The 17861-nt window shown below is 41.7% G+C and overlaps 2 protein-coding genes across 2 annotated transcripts; both read left to right on the forward strand.

Annotated features, from left to right (window-relative positions):
* The first annotated feature begins 22 nt into the window (after window positions 1-22).
* LOC143339881 (leukocyte elastase inhibitor-like) lies at window positions 23-7804 on the forward strand. The gene is made up of 10 exons (XM_076761407.1): window positions 23-99; window positions 965-1151; window positions 2609-2740; window positions 2853-2993; window positions 3644-3761; window positions 4479-4621; window positions 5393-5470; window positions 5606-5695; window positions 5782-5962; window positions 6604-7804. Exons 2-10 carry the CDS (start codon window positions 975-977, stop codon window positions 6828-6830), a joined length of 1287 nt encoding a protein of 428 aa, XP_076617522.1. The 5' UTR covers window positions 23-99; window positions 965-974; the 3' UTR covers window positions 6831-7804.
* Window positions 7805-9325: 1521 nt separating this feature from the next.
* LOC143339888 (leukocyte elastase inhibitor-like) lies at window positions 9326-17076 on the forward strand. The gene is made up of 10 exons (XM_076761428.1): window positions 9326-9402; window positions 10268-10454; window positions 11913-12044; window positions 12157-12297; window positions 12948-13065; window positions 13807-13949; window positions 14721-14798; window positions 14934-15023; window positions 15110-15290; window positions 15926-17076. Exons 2-10 carry the CDS (start codon window positions 10278-10280, stop codon window positions 16150-16152), a joined length of 1287 nt encoding a protein of 428 aa, XP_076617543.1. The 5' UTR covers window positions 9326-9402; window positions 10268-10277; the 3' UTR covers window positions 16153-17076.
* Window positions 17077-17861: the final 785 nt, after the last annotated feature.

Here is a 17861-nt window from a genome sequence, read left to right on the forward strand (position 1 = left end):
TGCTTCCAGCAGAAGTCTTCCTGCGACAGAGAGGCTCCTGATCACTTGAGGACAACGAGGCAAGTGTCCCGGCATCGTCATACAAAGTACAAGTCCCCAGTAAGTACGAGATGTTTCTTTTTGCCATTGATTTTGATGATAAGAATGACTGCCAAAGATAACAGATTTCAGCCAGCAGCAGCTCTTGCTTTATGACCTTTTGACCTGGTTTCCAAAGGTAACCCTGGTTGAGTAGTAATGGGCAATATCTGTGTGATTTGACTGAGTTTGGGGGCATTTCACCTTTGTTTCAGGAGCTGAAACTGTTTAGGGATAAGGTTGTTGGAGGACTCTGCTAAGTTGTAAAATAAAACAGCAGTGAGGAAGAGTGTTCTGAAAGTATGTGCAAGCTGCTTAAATGTGAAAACATGGCCATATTTGACAGTTGACAAATTAAACCAAGAGGCCAAAGACTTGTATATTCATAACATTTTGGCTTTTTATTAGTCATTATAAAGCCTTATTATGCATGACCACATTATACAACTACTCAGCGATTACCTAAGAGTTTTCTCTCAATGACCTGCTAAGTAAGGAAGTTGTTGTACATGAATTCCAACCTAAAGGACCTAACCCTTAGTAACACTAACCCACAGAATGAGGCATTAATAAGTACTTTAATGACTGTAAGAGTCAACACGCCACTAATGTGCATGCCAATAAGCCACAAGTTAATGGTGAACATGTGTATCTTAATCCTCCTAGCATCTCCCGGCATCCTCATACAAAGTAAAAGAGAAGAAATAGTCTCGTCTCTATATTCTCACCTCCACTTGTCAAAAAAGAGACTGATTCCTATCAATTTTAAAAGTTTTAAAGCTATTTAATATGTGTCTCACATTATCGGTGAATCTTGTCAGATCAATGGATATGCAACAGTTTACAATGTGACGAATAATGCTGCACTATCCTTTCTTTGCATCAGAAAGAAGAAAATGGCAACATCAGTCCCTCTATCCAAAGCCAACACCACCTTCTCTCTGGCTTTGTTCAAAAAGCTGAGCGATGACGACCAGACCGGGAACATCTTCTTCTCCCCTTTTAGCATCTCTTCAGCCCTGGCTATGGTGATGCTGGGGACCAGAGGCAACACCGCCGCACAGATGTCAGAGGTACAGTAGACACACATACACACAGAAGCACACAGACGCACAAACTTAGCTAAGTCACTTTGAGGGAAATTACATAGACTTAACCCTAAACCACTGACCCCAGAGAAGCTGTTTTCCAGTTGGGGAAACAGCTTTTGTTCCTATTAACTGGTCTGGAGGCTGCAGCGACCTGATACCCACACACACACACACACACACACACACACAGAGTTACAAATCCTGTGAAAATGAACTGTACAAAAGTTAGAACTGTAACGTAAACACACCCAGGTGTTTACACAGGCACGCACTCATATGTCATGACAAGTCAATGGATGTGCTTCATTGTGTCGTTGGAATTTCGTCATGATGTTAATGCATCAGAAGACAAAGAAAAAGGCGTAGGTTCAGCTTTCTGTTGTCATGAGGATGGCCTTTATTCACTGTCTCACTGGAAAACTGTAACCTAACTGTCTGGCAGACGAGGTGTGGTGCACCTGCATTAGTTACTCATTGTGTCTCCCTGCATCAGCAAAAGTCATGTGGATCTCTTCTGATTGAAGCTGATTGACTACAGCCCTGCCAGTGGTAGAAAGTACATTTAATCACTTTATTTAAGCTTTTATTTGCAGCTGCTGTCCAGATTGGAGTGACCCCAGAGTGAATCTGTCCTGTTAAAAAAGAGAATGGTAATTTGAAACAGGGGAAATAGGAGACAGTAAACCTGGGATTATTCTGTACTCCATACTGTACAGCAGCAACAGATCTTTGCACTGTTCAGATAGTACAGGAAAATATGCTGAGTTGCAAAAATGAATGCTTCATTATTAATTTTTTTTTTTTTAGTTATTTTATTTGATACATTGCAAACCTGGCACCCTGGTTTGGATGAGTTGTGCCTCGTGTCTTAAGGGTTTTGCTCCCAACTGTCAAAGACAACTGTGGAATGTCGATGGTGCAACAATAGCTTTTCAGCCAGATGTGAAGTTGGAAGCATCACAGTTTCAACAGAGGTGGGAGTAAATGTTTCAGTCGGCTGTGACAGTCTTTGAGCGGAATTTTACTTGGAAGCAAGTCTGAATTTGTACGTTAACAAAATGGTGTCATCATGCCAGAGAGTCATCAGTTGTGTCGAGCATGTGAATACTTGAATACCTTGACGTGTATGTATGTTTCAACATGAGGATGTAGAGAGATTTACTTCCTCCAAACAGTCATCAAAGAGTGCAGTGGTTTAGTTTTGGTTAGCCTGTGCACGCCCTTTCTCTCTCTCTCTCTCTCTCTCACACACACACACACACACACACACACACACACACACACACACACACACACACACACACACACTTGGTTATGGTTGTTGGTTAAAAACTGGTTCCTTACTATGTAGCAAATACATACACACGCACAAACACGCAAATAATGTTGAACTTACCAATGATCCTAATGATCAGGGAAACTACCATTTGCATCCCCAGGTCCTCCGCTTCACTGAGTCAGACCAACCGAAGCTGCCAGGAACACAGCCGTCAGTGATGCAGGCGCAGATGGAAACACAGATGCAGATGCAGACGCAGCAGACCACCAAACTGCCACAGCATCTGCTCAAGGTGCCAACCAAGCCAAAATCAAAGAAATGATGAATGATTAGAGTTGGTGGTGTCATCTGGTTGGGAAATCTGAGATTTTGGTAACACAAAGGTCTTCTCTGGCTGTTCACAGTGCCTGGAATCCCAGGACGGTCAAGATAATGTCCACGCTAAATTTGCTGAAGTGCTGAGCAAGCTCAATGAGGCAGATGCTTCCTATACCCTCAGCGTTGCCAACAGGCTGTATGGAGAGCAGTCCTACCAGTTTGTTGAGGTGTGTGTGTGTGTGTGTGTGTGTGTGTGTGTGTGTTAGTGTGAACCTGAACTGCAGTTTTGTAATTTAGTTGTGAGAATAAACGCTTTGCCTTGCAATCGACTGGCAACCAATTCAGGGTGTACCCCGCCTCTCGACCGTTGACAGCTGGGACAGGCTCCAGCCCCCCCGCAACCCTGAAAGAGATAGACGGTATAGAAGATGAATGAATGAATAAATGAATGCTTTGAATTATGGCCTTAAGCAATTGTGCAGCCTTATTGCCACTTACCTTACCTAAAATTACCTTAACTCTAGAAAACTTGATTCAATTTCAGTTTGATAAATGACAGTTAAGCTCTTTAAATTTAAATAAATTGATTACTTGACTGACACATTTGAAACTGCTCATATGATTTCTGGCTATAGGGGTGAGTGTGTTGGATTTCATTTCTGTGAATGCAAACTAAGTTTTATTTGTGTCATTTACATTAAATAAAATCCTGCTATGCAGTTGGTGTAAAAAAGTATTTCCTGTGTTGCTCTACCAGCTAAATGTATGAAGAAATTAGAAGCTCAGATTTGCACTCATGTTGACTTCATCTCAAAATATGAGAGTGCTCCTCTCCAGCTGTGGTGTGAGTATTCAAATGTGCTGTTTATGATTTCAGGATTTCTTATCCGAGACCAAAAAGTACTACAATGCTGAGCTGGAGTCTGTGGACTTCAAAGCCAGTGCGGAAGCGGCCAGGGCCCTCATCAACACCTGGGTGGAGGAACAGACGCAAGGTAGATCTCACATCCACATACACACACACACACACACCCATCAGTACACTACATAGACTGGAACCTAAACCTAGGGCCGACCAGCCTCATGAAAAACATTGTTTGAGTGGAGCTCTTCAGTCTGCCACAGAACCTAATCCTCAATTCACATCTAATTTAGCTGTTTCAGAGTTCATGCAGCCTTGGTGCTATTGATCATTTAATTTCAGTTCAGCGTCACAGACATCTAGGAGGCATTTGTTTTTACTGTTAGATTGGTTTTATTTGTATCTGTCAGACAATTTGCCATTGGTACACTTTACATTCTCCTCAGCCTCTGTGAATCCTCAGGGATCAGACCCTGGTCATCAGCTCTAGAGCAAGTCACTGACCTTCTATCCCCACATGACCCTGAGTCCAGCACCAGATCCTCCCGTAGGGCCTTTTTAGTGTTGAATATATCAAGACCCAAATCTAGTGGACACAGGGACTTGCCATGAGAGCTGTAGGGCTCTCTTGCAATTTGCTGGAGGAAATTAGACACTCAGCTCTTCAAGTTTTGTGTCCTATTAAACATTTCTATTTTGTTTTTTTCTTTTTCCACCTGATCTCTAGTTCTTCCTCCTCGAGGAGTCTTAGTACTTCTGGAAGTTGTTGTAACACAAGAAAAAAAGTTTGGGATGAAAACGTTACTGGGGCCTGTTTAAAATGATGATTTTGCTCATTACTTTTCGCCAGGTAAAATTAAGGACATACTGACCCAGGGTGTGGTGGACAGCATGACCAGGCTGGTACTGGTTAATGCCATCTACTTCAAAGGCAACTGGAACAAGAAGTTTGAGGAGGAGTCCACTGTTGATGCCCAGTTTAGAGTAAACAAGGTAACACAGCACAAAGACAGCACTGGAGGAACAAAGGCAGCACTCAGGGTCGATGAGATGATTTTGCATGATAGCGCACAGTTTACATGAGGGCTGTGATGTTTGTAGTTTGATCTGCTGCAGCTCACAGCATCAGGTGAAAATGAAAGCACTGCTGTGCAAGCTGCACCAGACAAGGGAAGCCCATTTTAGGCGACTCAGTTTGAGGAAGTTGCCATTGTTCCCATTAGTCTTGGGATTTCTGGAATATCCTGGAATTGTATGCTGGAGCTGTGTTTCAAACATAGAAAGTTATAGAATTTGACTAATTCTGACTAAAGTAAAGTTTTAGAAATTGATCACTACAAGGCAAGAGTAAGACAGGTAGGGATGTTTTGAATGACGTGGATGTACCTGAATGTCTTTGTGGAGAGCAGAGGCAGGGCCAGAGGGGTGGTCAGGGTGGCCAGTGCCATCCCTGATAAATGATGGGCTGTTCCAAATGCCATCTGAAACCAGACTGGGGGGTAGGTGGAACCCAAAAAAAACAAACAAACCTTAAAATACAAAACATTTCTGGGGTGATCGTCTGAGGAAATGACCTCTCACGTATCACAAAATGTTTTATCAGAATGAAAAAAGTCGTCAGGCTTCTATGATGATCTGTGATGCATCATAAATCACACCTATGAAGTATTCAAAAAGCCAAGCATGTTTTACAGTTTGTGGAAGCTTCGAGAGAAGGACTGACTCAACGGGAAAAGTGCTTGTTCTGTTCACTGTTGTCCTCAGAATTCCACTAAACCAGTGAAGATGATGAGCCAGAAGAGCAAATTCCCTCTCACCTCCATTCCTGAGGTCAACTGTCAGGTAATGTCCATGTTGTTCAACAGTATAGTTGAACAGATAGTAGTAGTATAGTCAACAGATGTTTTTTAAGATGATAATAATAAATGTGATTATCTTTAAATGAAATAAGATTATGAACAGAATGTTTCTGGACAGCTCCTAGAGATGCCCTATCAAGGTGAGGAGCTCAGCATGCTCATCTTCCTGCCCAATGACATCGAGGACGACACCACAGGCTTGGAGAAGGTAGGACACATACAGTACGCACACACTGCAAAGACATGTTCAATTTTAAAGAGACAGACTAATCACTGATATTGTATCCACACCAGCTGGAGAAGGAGCTGACCTATGAGAAGTTTGCGAACTGGACTTGTCCCGACTTGATGGGTCTAACTGAGGTTGAGGTGAAGCTGCCTCGATTCAAGATGGAGGAGAATTATGACTTGAAAAACGTCCTGGTCAGCATGGGCATGACGGACGCTTTCAATGTCTCGCTGAGCAACTTCTCAGGTGAGACAGACAGTATGCCACTAATGCATACGCTGCATAGTATTTCAAGAGTACAACGAGCCAGATGGTTTGTAACACAGAACCATCTGGGAAATCATATTTGGAAACTATTTGGAAAAGGGCAGGCACTTCCAAAAAAATGCTAAAGCAGCATCGATGCTAACCTCTTTAGGCGCCACTACTGTTGCTTCTCTTACTGTCGTTACACCTAAACCATGCCTGCAGCTGCCAGTAGTTCCTTATAGGCGGCTGATTAAAAGTTAAAAGTCCAAAGCAACTGTGATTTGGTCATAAGCGCGTAACTTCAAGCCTGTCAAGATCGGCTCGAGTGATCTCATGCCTCGCAAGGTAACAACATAACTGCAGGGACAAATAAAAGAGCACCGTTTACCTTACAGAAATTCAAACCTCATCTGTTCATGCAAATAATATAAAAAAACAGATTCATGAGAGTTTTGTAAGAGGTGCCATGCAAAAACAGTCAAACGAAAACATGGCTGATTGGAAATACATAGAAACATTATCTGTCACCAGGACTGTTGGGATATCAGAAAAAGGTTGCGCTTGATCATTTTTGCAAAGAACACGAAGCACCACTGATACAGTGTGGTAAAGCAATGGACTCTCTCCTCTGCTGACAGGCATGTCTCCCGCCAACGACCTGGTACTGTCGGAAGTCATTCACAAGGCCTTCGTGGAGGTCAACGAGGAGGGAACTGAGGCTGCTGCTGCCACCACTGCTGTCTTAACTTATCGCATCGAACCGATTCCTGGCTTCTTCATCGCTGACCACCCCTTCCTCTTCTTCATCCGACATAACGCCACCAAGAGCATTCTCTTTGCTGGCCGATACTCCTCCCCTGAGTAAGCACGGCTGTATTTCCTTTTGACATGGACGGATTATGAGACAACTGGCACCTGGGCACAGGCATGGAAAAGGCCCTCCATAAGAGCTAGAGCCACAGTCCTTTCTGTGGTCGCTTTGTGTCTCTTTGTAGTCATTTTACATGTTCTGGGGGTAACTTGGTATCTCTTTGTGGTTGTTTTCCCTGACCCCCTTGGGTGTATGGGCCTGTGCCCTGTAGACCAGTTCAGTAATCTGTCCGTGCCCATGGAACTTTGTGATTCTACCGGGGGTGGGATATATCTGTTGTAGTTACAATATATAAGGATAACAGTTTTAATTTGTGTTCCCGTCCAGTAATTTCAAAAGCAGGATTTGGCAAAAGTATTTAAAATGAAACTATGGTGTTAGGCTAAAATTAAATTCTACACATGCATTCATTTTACACAAAGGATTCTGTCTTTCTAATATGCTTTTCATTACTAGCAACATAAGCACACATGCTGTATTTTCACTGCTTCTAAACCAGTTTTGTCCACCTTCTGTTTGTCCCTCACTGCTTTCTCATGGGCATCCTCCCAAAATTCTCAGTTTTCAAGTTTTACCCACAGTGCCCTCACATTCCACTCATTATCTCATCCACTAATCTGTCACAAAACCAAAAGTGTTGCAATTGTTTCCCACGGTCTGTTATTTGTGTGTTTGTGCTCAATCCCAAGTTCAGTGAATTTTCTGCTGGTAATTAAATCAATATATCATTTCTTGTAATTGAGTATAAAAATATTGCGTTTGTTCGGTAGACTGTCTTTGAAGTAAACAAGAGTTTCGTAGAAGCGTATTACCTCCGTCTGAGACTGTGTGATGCTGTGTTATAATACCAATTTTATTATCACCATTATAAGTGCAATTAACTGCTGGCGTGCTCCAGTTACATGACATGCACACTGAATGTGGAGTAAAGACAGCAGAGTTTACATAAGAATGAAGACTGTTGCCTTAACAAACAGAATAAAGACTGTGGTATGAATCAATAAGTGTTTGGTGTTTCATTTAATAAATCTGTGTTTTGTGGATGACCCCGGCAGGTTAAAAAGGTTTGTTCTTTCTACTAACGTAGCTCAAATCCAGTAACTGGCTCAGTCAGGTGATGACTCAAAACTCATGTTTTAACTGAATCCTCTCATTGTGCAGAACACAGTTTTCTTTTGATGGAAATCAGCCCATTTCTTTTCTCTCTTATTGATTCCTATTTGTTTTATAGTGACGCCTGATGGTGAATTCATTAGATAGAAATTGGTTGGAGAAACCAGCCCCTCAGGTTTAGTAGTAGTTTTTATGATATTCTGTTATGGTTGTTATTTGTCTGGTTCACAACATGTGTTGGTCATAAAGATCTCTTAAATTCAAACGTCTTTACTGACTAGAAATAAATCCTGACTTGTTAAAAGCTCACTTCTCTTTTTCCGTTTGTGGACTTGCCTGCACTGATGGAACCCTCTTGTTTTGAGGCGTAGATGTCCAGTGAGTGTATCCTTCGGGTGGAAGTCCTTTGGTGCTGAACTGAATTTTAAATAAATGATATCTGATACAGTCTCTACAAAACTTAAGATGCCTGGGAGCAAAAATGACACAAGAACTTTTTTTTTTTTAATGAATCCATTATTTTGCCAAAGCTTTCTGGGGCGTGTCAGCTGGTAAATAAAAACAGGTGTCTCAAACACAAATCTACCTGCAGCAGGAAGGATCCTGAACATGTGAGGAGAGCAGACTGTCTGTCAGGTAAGTGCAGGCTGTGGGGTTTGCTTGTTATACATACATATGTTATTATACATAACATTTATCCAACAAACTTATACATATCAAGATTTATAAACATCGACATTAAATGTGTTTTTTGCAATGCTGAAGAAGAAACACTGAAGCACCTTTTCTTTGAATGTCAATTTTCCCAAACTTTATGGAGAAAAATCAAAAATTATATCTCCCTTCAATCCAACCTTCCAATTAATTGGGAAGCTAAAGATGTACTACTATACTATAAAAATAAGGAACGGAAAATTCAACATCTAACTAATCTAATTATTTTAATAGCTAAGTTTCATATCCATAAAGCTAAATTCTCCAGAAGTCGACCTTTCTTTCCCGTGTTTGAAACTGAATTTAAGAACTACATTGAATGCATAAAAAGAATTGACTATAAGAAATGTTTACATACTATTGATATATTCCAAGAACTATCTAGGGAAATGTAATTTACCTTGCCTGTTCTTTTATTTTATTTTATTTATTTATTTTCCTTCTCTTTTCTTTTTCTAAATCCTATGATGTTAAACTCCATACTTGTACTGACATATGTACTTATTATCTTTATTGTAATATGAGATGCCAGACTTTGTTTCTAACCGTAAATTGAAACTTTTCAATAAAGTTGTTTAATTAAAAAAAAAAAAAAAAAAAAAAAAAAAAAAGACAAGGATTTTGGGTGTGTCAGCTTGTGATGTTCCAGCAGAAGTCTTCCTGCGACAGAGAGGCTCCTGATCACTTGAGGACAACGAGGCAAGTGTCCCGGCATCGTCATACAAAGTACAAGTCCCCAGTAAGTACGAGATGTTTCTTTTTGCCATTGATTTTGATGATAAGAATGACTGCCAAAGATAACAGATTTCAGCCAGCAGCAGCTCTTGCTTTATGACCTTTTGACCTGGTTTCCAAAGGTAACCCTGGTTGAGTAGTAATGGGCAATATCTGTGTGATTTGACTGAGTTTGGGGGCATTTCACCTTTGTTTCAGGAGCTGAAACTGTTTAGGGATAAGGTTGTTGGAGGACTCTGCTAAGTTGTAAAATAAAACAGCAGTGAGGAAGAGTGTTCTGAAAGTATGTGCAAGCTGCTTAAATGTGAAAACATGGCCATATTTGACAGTTGACAAATTAAACCAAGAGGCCAAAGACTTGTATATTCATAACATTTTGGCTTTTTATTAGTCATTATAAAGCCTTATTATGCATGACCACATTATACAACTACTCAGCGATTACCTAAGAGTTTTCTCTCAATGACCTGCTAAGTAAGGAAGTTGTTGTACATGAATTCCAACCTAAAGGACCTAACCCTTAGTAACACTAACCCACAGAATGAGGCATTAATAAGTACTTTAATGACTGTAAGAGTCAACACGCCACTAATGTGCATGCCAATAAGCCACAAGTTAATGGTGAACATGTGTATCTTAATCCTCCTAGCATCTCCCGGCATCCTCATACAAAGTAAAAGAGAAGAAATAGTCTCGTCTCTATATTCTCACCTCCACTTGTCAAAAAAGAGACTGATTCCTATCAATTTTAAAAGTTTTAAAGCTATTTAATATGTGTCTCACATTATCGGTGAATCTTGTCAGATCAATGGATATGCAACAGTTTACAATGTGACGAATAATGCTGCACTATCCTTTCTTTGCATCAGAAAGAAGAAAATGGCAACATCAGTCCCTCTATCCAAAGCCAACACCACCTTCTCTCTGGCTTTGTTCAAAAAGCTGAGCGATGACGACCAGACCGGGAACATCTTCTTCTCCCCTTTTAGCATCTCTTCAGCCCTGGCTATGGTGATGCTGGGGACCAGAGGCAACACCGCCGCACAGATGTCAGAGGTACAGTAGACACACATACACACAGAAGCACACAGACGCACAAACTTAGCTAAGTCACTTTGAGGGAAATTACATAGACTTAACCCTAAACCACTGACCCCAGAGAAGCTGTTTTCCAGTTGGGGAAACAGCTTTTGTTCCTATTAACTGGTCTGGAGGCTGCAGCGACCTGATACCCACACACACACACACACACACACACACACAGAGTTACAAATCCTGTGAAAATGAACTGTACAAAAGTTAGAACTGTAACGTAAACACACCCAGGTGTTTACACAGGCACGCACTCATATGTCATGACAAGTCAATGGATGTGCTTCATTGTGTCGTTGGAATTTCGTCATGATGTTAATGCATCAGAAGACAAAGAAAAAGGCGTAGGTTCAGCTTTCTGTTGTCATGAGGATGGCCTTTATTCACTGTCTCACTGGAAAACTGTAACCTAACTGTCTGGCAGACGAGGTGTGGTGCACCTGCATTAGTTACTCATTGTGTCTCCCTGCATCAGCAAAAGTCATGTGGATCTCTTCTGATTGAAGCTGATTGACTACAGCCCTGCCAGTGGTAGAAAGTACATTTAATCACTTTATTTAAGCTTTTATTTGCAGCTGCTGTCCAGATTGGAGTGACCCCAGAGTGAATCTGTCCTGTTAAAAAAGAGAATGGTAATTTGAAACAGGGGAAATAGGAGACAGTAAACCTGGGATTATTCTGTACTCCATACTGTACAGCAGCAACAGATCTTTGCACTGTTCAGATAGTACAGGAAAATATGCTGAGTTGCAAAAATGAATGCTTCATTATTAATTTTTTTTTTTTAGTTATTTTATTTGATACATTGCAAACCTGGCACCCTGGTTTGGATGAGTTGTGCCTCGTGTCTTAAGGGTTTTGCTCCCAACTGTCAAAGACAACTGTGGAATGTCGATGGTGCAACAATAGCTTTTCAGCCAGATGTGAAGTTGGAAGCATCACAGTTTCAACAGAGGTGGGAGTAAATGTTTCAGTCGGCTGTGACAGTCTTTGAGCGGAATTTTACTTGGAAGCAAGTCTGAATTTGTACGTTAACAAAATGGTGTCATCATGCCAGAGAGTCATCAGTTGTGTCGAGCATGTGAATACTTGAATACCTTGACGTGTATGTATGTTTCAACATGAGGATGTAGAGAGATTTACTTCCTCCAAACAGTCATCAAAGAGTGCAGTGGTTTAGTTTTGGTTAGCCTGTGCACGCCCTTTCTCTCTCTCTCTCTCTCTCTCACACACACACACACACACACACACACACACACACACACACACACACACACACACACACACGCACTTGGTTATGGTTGTTGGTTAAAAACTGGTTCCTTACTATGTAGCAAATACATACACACGCACAAACACGCAAATAATGTTGAACTTACCAATGATCCTAATGATCAGGGAAACTACCATTTGCATCCCCAGGTCCTCCGCTTCACTGAGTCAGACCAACCGAAGCTGCCAGGAACACAGCCGTCAGTGATGCAGGCGCAGATGGAAACACAGATGCAGATGCAGACGCAGCAGACCACCAAACTGCCACAGCATCTGCTCAAGGTGCCAACCAAGCCAAAATCAAAGAAATGATGAATGATTAGAGTTGGTGGTGTCATCTGGTTGGGAAATCTGAGATTTTGGTAACACAAAGGTCTTCTCTGGCTGTTCACAGTGCCTGGAATCCCAGGACGGTCAAGATAATGTCCACGCTAAATTTGCTGAAGTGCTGAGCAAGCTCAATGAGGCAGATGCTTCCTATACCCTCAGCGTTGCCAACAGGCTGTATGGAGAGCAGTCCTACCAGTTTGTTGAGGTGTGTGTGTGTGTGTGTGTGTGTGTGTGTGTGTGTTAGTGTGAACCTGAACTGCAGTTTTGTAATTTAGTTGTGAGAATAAACGCTTTGCCTTGCAATCGACTGGCAACCAATTCAGGGTGTACCCCGCCTCTCGACCGTTGACAGCTGGGACAGGCTCCAGCCCCCCCGCAACCCTGAAAGAGATAGACGGTATAGAAGATGAATGAATGAATAAATGAATGCTTTGAATTATGGCCTTAAGCAATTGTGCAGCCTTATTGCCACTTACCTTACCTAAAATTACCTTAACTCTAGAAAACTTGATTCAATTTCAGTTTGATAAATGACAGTTAAGCTCTTTAAATTTAAATAAATTGATTACTTGACTGACACATTTGAAACTGCTCATATGATTTCTGGCTATAGGGGTGAGTGTGTTGGATTTCATTTCTGTGAATGCAAACTAAGTTTTATTTGTGTCATTTACATTAAATAAAATCCTGCTATGCAGTTGGTGTAAAAAAGTATTTCCTGTGTTGCTCTACCAGCTAAATGTATGAAGAAATTAGAAGCTCAGATTTGCACTCATGTTGACTTCATCTCAAAATATGAGAGTGCTCCTCTCCAGCTGTGGTGTGAGTATTCAAATGTGCTGTTTATGATTTCAGGATTTCTTATCCGAGACCAAAAAGTACTACAATGCTGAGCTGGAGTCTGTGGACTTCAAAGCCAGTGCGGAAGCGGCCAGGGCCCTCATCAACACCTGGGTGGAGGAACAGACGCAAGGTAGATCTCACATCCACATACACACACACACACACACACACACACACACACACACACACACCCATCAGTACACTACATAGACTGGAACCTAAACCTAGGGCCGACCAGCCTCATGAAAAACATTGTTTGAGTGGAGCTCTCCAGTCTGCCACAGAACCTAATCCTCAATTCACATCTAATTTAGCTGTTTCAGAGTTCATGCAGCCTTGGTGCTATTGATCATTTAATTTCAGTTCAGCGTCACAGACATCTAGGAGGCATTTGTTTTTACTGTTAGATTGGTTTTATTTGTATCTGTCAGACAATTTGCCATTGGTACACTTTACATTCTCCTCAGCCTCTGTGAATCCTCAGGGATCAGACCCTGGTCATCAGCTCTAGAGCAAGTCACTGACCTTCTATCCCCACATGACTCTGAGTCCAGCACCAGATCCTCCCGTAGGGCCTTTTTAGTGTTGAATATATCAAGACCCAAATCTAGTGGACACAGGGACTTGCCATGAGAGCTGTAGGGCTCTCTTGCAATTTGCTGGAGGAAATTAGACACTCAGCTCTTCAAGTTTTGTGTCCTATTAAACATTTCTATTTTGTTTTTTTCTTTTTCCACCTGATCTCTAGTTCTTCCTCCTCGAGGAGTCTTAGTACTTCTGGAAGTTGTTGTAACACAAGAAAAAAAGTTTGGGATGAAAACGTTACTGGGGCCTGTTTAAAATGATGATTTTGCTCATTACTTTTCGCCAGGTAAAATTAAGGACATACTGACCCAGGGTGTGGTGGACAGCATGACCAGGCTGGTACTGGTTAATGCCATCTACTTCAAAGGCAACTGGAACAAGAAGTTTGAGGAGGAGTCCACTGTTGATGCCCAGTTTAGAGTAAACAAGGTAACACAGCACAAAGACAGCACTGGAGGAACAAAGGCAGCACTCAGGGTCGATGAGATGATTTTGCATGATAGCGCACAGTTTACATGAGGGCTGTGATGTTTGTAGTTTGATCTGCTGCAGCTCACAGCATCAGGTGAAAATGAAAGCACTGCTGTGCAAGCTGCACCAGACAAGGGAAGCCCATTTTAGGCGACTCAGTTTGAGGAAGTTGCCATTGTTCCCATTAGTCTTGGGATTTCTGGAATATCCTGGAATTGTATGCTGGAGCTGTGTTTCAAACATAGAAAGTTATAGAATTTGACTAATTCTGACTAAAGTAAAGTTTTAGAAATTGATCACTACAAGGCAAGAGTAAGACAGGTAGGGATGTTTTGAATGACGTGGATGTACCTGAATGTCTTTGTGGAGAGCAGAGGCAGGGCCAGAGGGGTGGTCAGGGTGGCCAGTGCCATCCCTGATAAATGATGGGCTGTTCCAAATGCCATCTGAAACCAGACTGGGGGGTAGGTGGAACCCAAAAAAAACAAACAAACCTTAAAATACAAAACATTTCTGGGGTGATCGTCTGAGGAAATGACCTCTCACGTATCACAAAATGTTTTATCAGAATGAAAAAAGTCGTCAGGCTTCTATGATGATCTGTGATGCATCATAAATCACACCTATGAAGTATTCAAAAAGCCAAGCATGTTTTCCAGTTTGTGGAAGCTTCGAGAGAAGGACTGACTCAACGGGAAAAGTGCTTGTTCTGTTCACTGTTGTCCTCAGAATTCCACTAAACCAGTGAAGATGATGAGCCAGAAGAGCAAATTCCCTCTCACCTCCATTCCTGAGGTCAACTGTCAGGTAATGTCCATGTTGTTCAACAGTATAGTTGAACAGATAGTAGTAGTATAGTCAACAGATGTTTTTTAAGATGATAATAATAAATGTGATTATCTTTAAATGAAATAAGATTATGAACAGAATGTTTCTGGACAGCTCCTAGAGATGCCCTATCAAGGTGAGGAGCTCAGCATGCTCATCTTCCTGCCCAATGACATCGAGGACGACACCACAGGCTTGGAGAAGGTAGGACACATACAGTACGCACACACTGCAAAGACATGTTCAATTTTAAAGAGACAGACTAATCACTGATATTGTATCCACACCAGCTGGAGAAGGAGCTGACCTATGAGAAGTTTGCGAACTGGACTTGTCCCGACTTGATGGGTCTAACTGAGGTTGAGGTGAAGCTGCCTCGATTCAAGATGGAGGAGAATTATGACTTGAAAAACGTCCTGGTCAGCATGGGCATGACGGACGCTTTCAATGTCTCGCTGAGCAACTTCTCAGGTGAGACAGACAGTATGCCACTAATGCATACGCTGCATAGTAATTCAAGAGTACAATGAGCCAGATGGTAACACAGAGCCATCTGGGAAATCATCTTTGGAAACTATTTGGAAAAGGGCAGGCACTTCCAAAAAATGCTATAGCAGCATCGATGCTAACCTCTTTAGGCGCCACTACTGTTGCTTCTCTTACTGTCGTTACACCTAAACCATGCCTGCAGCTGCCAGTAGTTCCTTATAGGCGGCTGATTAAAAGTTAAAAGTCCAAAGCAACTGTTATTTGGTCATAAGCGCATAACTTGAAGCCTGTCAAGATCGGCTCGAGTGATCTCATGCCTCGCAAGGTAACAACATAACTGCAGGGACAAATAAAAGAGCACCGTTTACCTTACAGAAATTCAAACCTCATCTGTTCATGCAAATAATATAAAAAAACAGATTCATGAGAGTTTTGTGAGAGGTGCCGTGCAAAAACAGTCAAACGAAAACATGGCTGATACAAATACATAGAAACATTATCTGTCACCAGGACTGTTGGGATATCAGAAAAAGGTTGCGCTTGATCATTTTTGCAAGGAACACGAAGCACCACTGATACAGTGTGGTAAAGCAATGGACTCTCTCCTCTGCTGACAGGCATGTCTCCCACCAACGACCTGGTACTGTCGGAAGTCATTCACAAGGCCTTCGTGGAGGTCAACGAGGAGGGAACTGAGGCTGCTGCTGCCACCACTGCTGTCTTAACTTATCGCATCGAACCGATTCCTGGCTTCTTCATCGCTGACCACCCCTTCCTCTTCTTCATCCGACATAACGCCACCAAGAGCATTCTCTTTGCTGGCCGATACTCCTCCCCTGAGTAAGCACGGCTGTATTTCCTTTTGACATGGACGGATTATGAGACAACTGGCACCTGGGCACAGGCACGGAAAAGGCCCTCCATAAGAGCTAGAGCCACAGTCCTTTCTGTGGTCGCTTTGTGTCTCTTTGTAGTCATTTTACATGTTCTGGGGGTAACTTGGCATCTCTTTGTGGTTGTTTTCCCTGACCCCCTTGGGTGTATGGGCCTGTGCCCTGTAGACCAGTTGAGTAATCTGTCCGTGCCCATGGAACTTTGTGATTCTACCGGGGGTGGGATATATCTGTTGTAGTTACAATATATAAGGATAACAGTTTTCATTTGTGTTCCCGTCCAATAATTTCAAAAGCAGGATTTGGCAAAAGTATTTGAAATGAAACTATGGTGTAAGGCTAAAATTAAATTCTACACATGCATTCATTTTACACAAAGGATTCTGTCTTTCTAATATGCTTTTCATTACTAGCAACATAAGCACACATGCTGTATTTTCACTGCTTCCAAACCAGGTTTGTCCACCTTCTGTTTGTCCCTCACTGCTTTCTCATGGGCATCCTCCCAAAATTCTCAGTTTTCAAGTTTTACCCACAGTGCCCTCACATTCCACTCATTATCTCATCCACTAATCTGTCACAAAACCAAAAGTGTTGCAGTTGTTTCCCACGGTCTGTTATTTGTGTGTTTGTGCTCAATCCCAAGTTCAGTGAATTTTCTGCTGGTAATTCAATCAATATATCATTTCTTGTAATTGAGTATAAAAATATTGCGTTTGTTCGGTAGACTGTCTTTGAAGTAAACAAGAGTTTCGTAGAAGCGTATTACCTCCGTCTGAGACTGTGTGATGCTGTGTTATAATACCAATTTTATTATCACCATTATAAGTGCAATTAACTGTTGGCGTGCTCCAGTTTCATGACGTGCACACTGAATGTGGAGTAAAGACAGAGTTTACATAAGAATGAAGACTGTTGCCTTAACGAACAGAATAAAGACTGTGGTATGAATCAATAAGTGTTTGGTGTTTCATTTCATAAATCTGTGTTTTTTGGATGAACCTGGCAGGTTTAAAAGTTCTTTCTACTAACGTAGCTCAAATCCAGTAGCTGGCTCAGTCAGGTGATCACTCGATCGGTCATGATGTTTTAACTGAATCCTCTCGTTGTGCAGATCACAGTTTTCTTTTGATGGAAATCAGCCCATTTCTTTTCTCTCTTATTGATTCCTATTTGTTTTATAGTGACGCCTGATGGTGAATTCATTAGATAGAAATTGGTTGGAGAAACCAGCCCCTCAGGTTTAGTAGTAGTTTTTATGATATTCTGTTACGGTTGTTATTTGTCTGGTTCACAACATGTGTTGGTCATAAAGATCTCTTAAATTCAAACGTCTTTACTGACTAGAAATAAATCCTGACTTGTCAAAAGCTCACTTCTCTTTTTCCGTTTGTGGACTTGCCTGCAATGATGGAACCCTCTTGTTTTGAGGCGTAGATGTCCAGTGAGTGTATCCTTCGGGTGGAAGTCCTTTAGTGCTGAACTGAATTTTAAATAAACGATATCTGATACAGTCTCTACAAAACTTAAGATGCCTGGGAGCAAAAATGACACAAGAACTTTTTTTTTTTAATGAATCCATCTCATTTGCCAAAGCTTTCTGGGGCGTGTCAGCTGGTAAATAAAAACAGGTGTCTCAAACACAAATCTACCTGCAGCA

Source organism: Chaetodon auriga, chromosome 21 (genome assembly GCF_051107435.1).
Source record: "Chaetodon auriga isolate fChaAug3 chromosome 21, fChaAug3.hap1, whole genome shotgun sequence".
Lineage (NCBI taxonomy): Eukaryota > Metazoa > Chordata > Actinopteri > Chaetodontiformes > Chaetodontidae > Chaetodon > Chaetodon auriga.